Source organism: Poeciliopsis prolifica, unplaced genomic scaffold (genome assembly GCF_027474105.1).
Source record: "Poeciliopsis prolifica strain line A6 unplaced genomic scaffold, Auburn_PproV2 SCAFFOLD010, whole genome shotgun sequence".
Taxonomy (NCBI): Eukaryota; Metazoa; Chordata; class Actinopteri; order Cyprinodontiformes; family Poeciliidae; genus Poeciliopsis; species Poeciliopsis prolifica.
Window position 1 is genome coordinate 3,771,364 of NW_026562385.1, and position 9,161 is coordinate 3,780,524.

The 9,161-nt window shown below is 38.7% G+C and overlaps 1 protein-coding gene across 1 annotated transcript; it reads right to left on the reverse strand.

Annotated features, from left to right (window-relative positions):
• Window positions 1-963: 963 nt before the first annotated feature.
• proza (protein Z, vitamin K-dependent plasma glycoprotein a) lies at window positions 964-5,792 on the reverse strand. Its single transcript, XM_055036216.1, has 9 exons — window positions 5,648-5,792; window positions 4,521-4,651; window positions 4,147-4,289; window positions 4,005-4,029; window positions 3,822-3,935; window positions 3,602-3,730; window positions 2,231-2,346; window positions 2,023-2,140; window positions 964-1,934 (listed from the first exon to the last, which is right to left on the reverse strand). The coding sequence occupies exons 2-9, from the start codon at window positions 4,597-4,599 to the stop codon at window positions 1,399-1,401; spliced, it is 1,260 nt and encodes a 419-aa protein (XP_054892191.1). The 5' UTR covers window positions 4,600-4,651; window positions 5,648-5,792; the 3' UTR covers window positions 964-1,398.
• Between the last annotated feature and the right edge of the window lie 3,369 nt (window positions 5,793-9,161).

Here is a 9,161-nt window from a genome sequence, read left to right on the forward strand (position 1 = left end):
ATTTTTCGGGAGCAAGGAGCCATCTCCCTGGTGAGTACCATGGCAACAGCCAACGCAAGCCCCAACTTCCCGAGTTGTTCTTTTCAAGCTCCCAATCTAAAGTGGCAGGCCAGTTTTTTTTTTTTTTTTGTTATGGGCCTTCTACTGCTTTCAGTCTCTCCAGCCCATTCTTCTGTTTCTTTTTTTTTCTTTGCCTGCATGACATGGCCCCAGCCTTGTTCACCAGCCCATCGAGGCTGTGAGAAGACTGCTGAGGGTGAGTGTCCGTGGGAAAATGTTGCCAGACAACACACTGGTATGTGACAGTCAGGCTAGGCTAATAATGTCTGTGTGGGACAAAATGGGAAAACATTACAATGGACAGAGCAACTCAGGCCAACTTTTTTCAACGGATAAATTATATTTTGTTCACTATTAATCTTGTTCTTCAAAGTTTCTCTGTGGAAGTCTTAAATAAATCCCCTGATTAGCTAAGCTTGATAAAGAATGTGGGCTCATTCATGTTTCTGTTTTATGACTACAATGGTTTAGTATTCATACTTTGGCATAGTCACACCTAAACTTTGTTACCAGAAACCTGATCTGTTATATTTAAAGTGGTCTTCATGCTTCATTAAGGTTTTTCAAAGTTTATTTTGTATACTTTTTTCCCTTCTGCTTTTCTTAATAATGTGCAATTTGTGCTTATAAACTGAGAAAACTGCTTTTTGTCTTTACCTATGTTTGATATTGGAGGCAAAAAAAAAATCTGTGTGAGTGGAAATACTTATTTTAACTATTTTAGGGACAAGCAGACAGTACAGTAGATTAGACTGTTTTGTAGAATATTAACATACATAATGTACAATATCCATATTTCTGACCTTGACAGTCACCTGATGATTGAACATTATGTCAGATATCCATAAATCTGCAAAACTGCTCAAAACCTTTTACATTACTATAGAGACAAAAACAATAAAATATTTTGGTTTTATGGTTTATTACATTCATGAAACTGTATTTACCAGGACTCCTTTAAGGTGCATGTCAGCCATTACATTGTTGCTGATATAACTTCAAATCTATTGGAAGCTATGTTCACATCACAAACGTGCTGAATAATTTACAGGTCTCACAATCTCTGGGTACTTAACACATGCTAGCTAGAGGAAAGCTCTCTACTGACAGCAACAGAGAGCCATCTTGTGGATAAAAGAGGAAGTGCACAGAGGAAAAAAAAAACCAACAAACTACAGTGTTTATGTTATGAATATTTTAAAAAGACACATGCAGAAAAGCTTATGACTGAGTTTCAACAAAACAAATATATACAACGGATTCCGTGTTTAAGTAATTATTTACCTGCATTAAGCTAAATTCATAATGAAGCTTGACTTGTTCCCTCACTTCACCTTTCTAACGTGAATTCATCAACTCCTGCAGCCAGCTGAGGTGGCGGGACACTTTTTGGAAGATGTAGCCTTTAGTGCAGTCAGCCCCTTCTTGTTGACTCACTACCCCAGTGAGAAACAACACATCCCTGTACATTGTGAGCAAGGGGCTGCCCGAACTCATATTGCAGTCAGCATTGGCCCGGGCAGTGGTGCAGCCCATTTTATTGGTCATCAGGTTGGGGTACGTTTCCATGCATTGAGGCAGCTTATTGTACACCAACTGGTTAATAGTGAGTCGGCCCTGGAAACTGGACATCTGTGTGGATTCCTTCCAGCCGGTAACAACAGCCGGCAAATCTCCAGACATTAAGATGCTCTCTGCGAAGTCTTTCTCTGGCAGACAGGCCGCAACGACATCTGGCTTAAAGGTTATGCGGTCGCGGAGCTCGATCACAGCCAGGTCATTTTCAGGACGGTCTCTCACGTAACGAGGATGGATGTGATTCTGCTTCACATACAGCGTCTGCTCTCCGTCTTCAAAGTCGGAGCTGCGCTTTCCTGACGAGACGACGGAATGGAGAGAACTAGTTTCTGGAGTTGTGCAAAGTATTGAATTCAATACAACACTGATGTTCACTATACTTACCGACTGCAACCTGGAAGAAGCTGTATTTGTTGGCGCACTGAGCTGAAGTCAAGACGAGGTTCTCCTTCAGAATGACTCCACTACAGAAGCCAGCAGACTCTGAACTCTTCAAGAGAGCCTGGTAAGAAGATTGAGATACTGTGTGAACACAAAAAGAGCATCTACAGGAGTTTGTGCAAGGTGATCCATTAGAGTAGGCTCCCCTTACCTGCCAAGGACACTCAGACGGCGTACAAGAAAGTCCATTGAAGTTATTGGTAGAAAGACTTGACTGTCTGTTCTTCCACTGAGACAGATTGTTAACCCGACCACATGGGTATCTGACTAAGAAGGGAAGACGGTTCTGATTAGATTAGATTAGTAGCTTCTGTTGGTGAACACCAGAATCTTGTGCAACAATATACATAACATACTACATATAGTTGAATTCAGATTTTCACTTGCATTTGGAAACACGATTTTTTAAACTCATTTTCCGATGTTAAAATGACCAAAAGCTTTGTTAGTTAGGATTAGCCAAATTATATCTATTTGCCAAATTCCACAATAAAGACAGAGTTTTGTTGTTTTTTCTTTTTAAAGAAAAGTTGATGTGAAGACTCTATAAGTCACAAGTTCACTCACAATATGTCAATTAAATGAAGGCACTCTTTCACATGTATTTTAAGGAAACACCTCATGCACATTGTTTTCTTGTGCGACATTATGAAACTATAAAAAATTGGCAAAATTATCAGGAACATAAGTGTGAACCTCTGAAGGTTTGGTTTATTCTCAGATACAAATTCCAGATGTCACCAGTACCACATTTATCACTTCAAACAATTACAGCCAACAATAAAAAGCATAGAAATGTTCTGGAAACATCCTGTGAAGAAAGAAGACATGTCCTGCAAAATGTGCAAATCAACTCCAGTACAAAAGCAAAGGACCTTGTGATTGAGAAGTATGAAGCTGGTAAAAGGGATGTCTGTATCTGCAGTGTAAGAAATTATATTTCTATAAGGCCAATCAAAGAAGAAACCATTATTCCAAAAGCAACATAATAAACACCAGATCACAGTTTGCAAATGCAAACCATCAAGAATATCTGGTTGAAATGTTGAGGCCTTATCTCAAAACATCAGCCAGGAGGTTGAAGCTTGTTCCAGAATATGCCCTCAAAATTACCTTAGGTATTTTGGAACCCCAAACCAAGTTCTATAGAAAATGTGTGAGAAGAGCTTAAACCTGACCCAGTCACAAAAGTTCTGTCAGGAGGAATGGACCAAGAATCCAGAAAACTATACTGAGAAGCTCATGGAAGGAAAACCAAAACATTTGGGCCAAGACATACAACTTTAATCTGATTTAATGCCAAACAATGTTAATAAATTCTTTGTCAAAACCAAATATTTCTGCTTTTGTCTCTCCCTCACAAACTGGACAGATAGGTTAATTTACTAACAGTCAATTTGTTAAAAATACATTTCAGGTGAAAATAGACTGCTTAAATAAGAATAACCTATATTAAATAAATAAGAAGCTTCACTTTGTCTTAGTTGCAAAAAATACACACAAGGAAAAACCGATTACATACCTGCAGCTTCACACTTGACCTTGTCTTTGACCTTCCAGCCTCGGGCACAAGAACACTCGTAGGATGTGTAGCCTGGTTTGCAAAACTGTGAGCAGCCCTTGTCCTTTTCCAGTGTGCAAAGAGTCTCATCTGGTTTGCAGAATGTAGCAGAGAGTGCACACTAACGTATAAGTAATAAACAAACAGCAGTTTTTAGATGATGCCTACAACAGATCTGTACCTTTTTCACAATGGACTCCCGTGAAACCTGACTTGCAGACACAGTCATAGCCTCCAACACTGTCTGAGCACATGGCTCCATTCTTGCAGGGGTTTTCAGCACACTGGTCCCCATCTAAACAGAGAACACGTTTGTGAGAAGAGGCAACGCATTGTTGAACAGGAGGTTCTTTATATAACTTACCGATGTAGACAGACCAGAAAATGTCCTGGAAGAAAAATTGCACATGATAAGCGAGAAGCAGGTGCGTTAAAGGCCTTATCTGTTAGTTCTTATGAGGATGCTCAGAGAAATTTAAAATGAAGGGAATACGCAGCAAGCTAACCGTGCGATACGAGTCCTGGAAATACTTCCTGGCTTCCTCATAGGTGCACACCCTCTCCATGCAAGCCTGCTCCAAGGTGGACGCTCCAGCATTTCTCTTCTGACGGGAGATCAGCGAGGTGGCCTGCTGCTTCTCCAGAAATACTGAGGGAACAGTGACTTTACTCAGCACGGCCAATTCATGTATAGAGCCAGTAAGCTTCTTTGGAAATTAGCACATTTTTGTTCATAAATATCACATTTTAACAGTATCTGTGCTTCTGTTTATTTAATGCCTTTCTCAGGTCAGTGCTACAGATGCTGCTACTTCGTATTTTTTCTGACCCACTCTTGAAGCTTACAGCACCATCTGGTTCTTGTGGTGGCCTTTCTCACCTGTCTGGGGGGTCTGAATGGCTGTCACTGCCCCAGCAAGGAGACAGAGCACAGCAGCGTATGTAGTGGAGGAATGCATGTTAACACCCAGACGTCTGACGTTTCGGTACTGCAGGGATCTATGTGCAATCCTGGAAACACAACAAGAGCATGAAGAATGCAAAAGAATAAAATCTGTTTATCTGTCCATCAATGATCTGCCATCTATCTATGCGTACATACATACATCCTTCTAGCTTACCCTCTATAAGATCATTTTACCCAAATTCATAGTGATCCTTTGTATTTAAACTTTAACAGCTGGATAAAAGGAAACTAAATGAAATCTGAGAAATAGGATTTAATTCATTAGAAATACTATATTCATAATTTAATTTTTAAAACGTTGCAAGGTTCATTCAAGTGTCCTGGTGACCACTTTCATCAACATGGAAATCAGGTGGAAAACTGCACAATCCTGAGCAAAGTAATTGATCTGTTATTCTCCCTGTAATCATAACAGTGTCATAAATACTGGAAAAGTATGATTGGACTATTAGAGGTTTGAGTTACTGTGCATGCTGACAGTTTCCCTATTAAAGTCAGAGATACGTTTTTATTTAAATACTTCAGTTGAATTGTTTTTACACATCGAAAAAAAAACCACTATGATGATGTAATGTATAATAATTTGGTGTTTTTATCCACATTTCATGGAACTATTTAATGTTAGAAATTTGACCTCATATCTTTTGTATACAGATGGTGATGAGACATCTGACATGATTCAGCATCCTGTTGGAGGGCTTCCATGTTTGTGGCGCTTCATTTTATTATATATTCTGAAACAAATAACTGTCCATGTCTCACTCATTGCGTAAATACAGCATGTTTTACACTAAGAAGGCTTAGAATACAGTTAAAAAAAAAATGTTTTTGTTCAAAAATATCCTTTTCATCAAGCAGCTTTCTGCAGTGCAACACAAAATCTGCAAAAGTACTTTGTTTTTAGGGGGGAAAACTCCTGTGATGCACAATAAACACCCCTCGTTTGTCTATGACAGGGCGGGTTAGTCTCGGAGGCCGAAAACCATTTAACATTGCCGACAATGATGGCAATAAAAAGAGAACAAATACTCGACACTTACTTGGAGAAATAAAACCAATCAATGACCTGCTTCTTTCCCCCCTGGTTCTGGAAAAATATCAGGAACCCCACCGGACGGATTCGGGCCTGTCCGTCCAAAATAACGAGCTCTGGTCACATCCCAGGCGTCCGCCTTCCTCTGTTTACTGTTTGTAATGCTTGTAATGACAAAGAGACGCCGGTAGAGGTCACTGTTACACAGTGTTGAGACATGAGCCGTGACAGAATCTTAATGAGTCACAATGAACATTGATGCGAACGATGTTACCATGTGAATGTGGGGTCGTTTTGTTCTTCATAGAGACTCGTCAGAGTTAGCAGGTGGATAATTACACAGCAATGATCAAAGAAAACTTGTCGAAAACAAATGAGCAAAAATAATTAGCTTAATTTAAGTTTTTAGTCCTATCGTCAATAATGTGCATCCAAATAGTCAGTTTGGGTCACTGGAGCAAAAAGGGTACTGCTTTGAAAGAGATACATCTTTTACCACGACTAACTACACAGTCGCTGTTTTGTTTACTTTTAATTTTTGCAGTAAGTATTCTCATCTTCAGTGACGTGCCACACTGTATAGTTTGTTGGTTTGGTCATGTGCTGTGGTTCTGTGGTTCTATGCTTTTTGACCAATCGTTCAAATGAAATAATAATTTTAAAAAAGTACCTGAAAGAAGAACAACTTTCAATGAAACCCAAAAGACTGGCGAAAATGCCAACTAAGAAATAGGGATTACACGTCTATGAACATTCATAACTAAACCTGTTTATAATTAATTACTTTATGTTTGAAAAATAAAATAACTATCACATTGCATCACAGTCAGTTTGCTAAATAGTGGAGCAGCTTAGGATCTCATCACTGCCAAGCAGTCAGTTTTTAAATGCTTCTGACAAAAATAATAATATATTACGTTTGAATAGTTCTGTTTTTTTGTACAATGCTGATCTCTTAAACCTGAATGAAAATGAAAGTGGTAAAACGCTGGTGATGAACAAAAGTCTCATTGGAAACAGAAAAAAACAATATGCAAATAAGAAACAATAATATGTAATTTTACAGATGTAAAATTACTTATTTATGATGTAAATAAGTGAACTGAAACAGTATCAGTTGACTGTTTTACAAACTAAACCTTTTGACAAATTAAACAAAATATACAGCTTAAATTCTTAAACACTAGATATATGTGAAGGAAATTTGAATGTTTTGAAGACATTCAAATTTCAGCCTCTGATTTCAATTCAGAGTACGCAATGACATCTACATGCTAACAAAAAAGGAAAAGAGAAATCTCTTCATACAGAAAAGTAATACACTTTAAAGATGAAACATTGTTGCTGCTATAACCCTCAGCAGTGTGATCTCCCTCTCTCATGATGCAGTGTTTACATCGGATCAGTTAAAACTGGGTGTAATCAGTTGTGATCAATAGGAAAACCGTATAGCTACAAACAAATGCACAGCAGCCTGGAAAAAACAAAAAAACTAATTAAGGCTCTTCACAAATGAAATCAGGAGGGAAAATCCGAGTGAACAAAATGATCAGATAGAAGCTGCTGAGAACCAGTTTTAGAGGCAGCTAACTTCTGGTATCAGGAAATCAAATCTATAGTTTTGGTAAGAATAGTATTTTTAATTTAGTTATTTCTCCTAAAGAATTCTCATCCAAGGATGCTTTAGAGTTATTAAATATTTGATATCAGACTCTGAAACAACAATTAAACCATCCAACAGTAAATGTTTCTGAAACTGGACCAGAAGGACAGAGCCAGAGTCCCATTTTAGTGGTCATATTTTAATAAGACTGTTTGCAAGAGCAATGCAATTTACACACAAGGCCGTGGGGGCTTTGGTCTTAGAAGCAACCATGTTAAATGTCTCCATCTCCCCAGTCTAATAACAGAGAAATGATAGGAGCCTGCTCAGACCAGCTGGTCCCTGGTGCTGGACGGGGATAGGAGCTGAAGTGGCCAGAGGAGGGAGAACAACCAGACACTGGTGTGTGGAATAGACAAAGAGCATGTTTGAGAATGGAGAGCTGCAGCTGGATGCATAAGTGATTAACGTAGTAATTTCTCTGGTGAATCGAATCACCTCAACCGTGGCTCAGTGGAGATTTGTGCAACAGATACCTATCCATGAACACATGTTGCACAGGCTGTAGTTCTTGTACACTGAAGCTATGCACCTGCATGCTGGCAGGTATATTCAGTGGTGTACCTAACCTACCAGTGTGCAGCGGTGGAAAGCACCACTAATCATCTGATCCATCTCAGACTGTTTATGTTTTATTCAACATTACCCTCTCATATCTCTCTCTCTCTCTCTCTCTCTATTATTGTAGCTCCCATTTATTCCCTCTGCACTCATTATTTTTTGAGTGCCAGCTCTAAATTGCAGGGCAGCACTAAGAAAAGAGCACATCATTGCACATGTCTAGCCTGCTCTTCTTCAGTCCAGTTTTATAAGCACACAAAACAAACACCCCAGGGAGGTGTTTGTTTGTTTGTTAATGACAACTTACAGATAAATTAATAAGGGTAAAAATGAAATACCTGGAGTACCACACACAACCATACTTTATGTTTAATCTAAATGTTATTTTTTTTTTAATTTTTAAATCAAAAACCTATTAAAATCAGTTTTGAGGGATGCATCCCTGTCTTCTTCTCAATTACCTTCTTGCTGCAAGGCAACAGTGCTACCAACTGCGCCACTGTGCAGACCATGACACACACAGCAGGCAACAATTTGTGCAAATGGATGATTTCCAGTTCTCATCCTAGATGAGGACGTTTGGTCAGTTCACACCAAACATGTTATGTGCATCAAAAACACCTCCGACGCTTCAAGTTTGACGCATGTGCACTTTGAATGCAGATTCTTGACATTTTGCTCTACACTCATCGTTTCGGTTTACATTCAAAGTCTGTGGAGGCGCGTCGGTCTTTTCCGTTGGACGTTCTTGATGTGGCAAACCAGCTAAACGCTTGAATCGCGCCTCCACGGCCCTCGACGCGCCTCCATGCAGACTTTGAATGTGAACTAGACACACCTGACGTTCAAAACGCGTTTGGTGTGAACGCACCATCAGACATTGTTAGTGGTGTACCCCAGGACTGAGTATTAGGTCCAAAATTGTTTATTTTATACATCAATTCTACATGTAAGGTATCAGACATATTTAATTTTGTTTTATTTGTAAATGATGCAAACATTGACAGAAATCAATATCATGTATTTTGAAAAAAGTGGTTTGATATGAATATATTATCACTAAATTTAGATAAAAACAATTTTTTTGTTATTTAGGAACCTAATGTCAGAGTCACTGAAATTAGGTTTTTGGGCATTTTAATTAATGATCTGCTGGAAACCTCATGCTAAATATGAACAATGTAAAATAGCTTCAAGTATTGCTGCTTGGTTGAAGCAAATCAACCATTTAAGAGAAGTCAACGTATCCAAAAGTATACGAATGAAGAGGGGTGAATAATTCAGACAGAAATTAAAA

Coding starts and splice junctions, on each gene's coding strand:
- proza (XM_055036216.1), bottom strand. CDS start 4,599: ATGCATTCCTCCACTACATACGCTGCTGTGCTCTGTCTCCTTGCTGGG. Junction 3,936..4,004: donor TTTCTGGTCTGTCTACATCG/GTAAGTTATATA, acceptor TTCTCTGTTTAG/ATGGGGACCAGTGTGCTGAA. Junction 2,141..2,230: donor CGTCTGAGTGTCCTTGGCAG/GTAAGGGGAGCC, acceptor TCTTCTTACCAG/GCTCTCTTGAAGAGTTCAGA.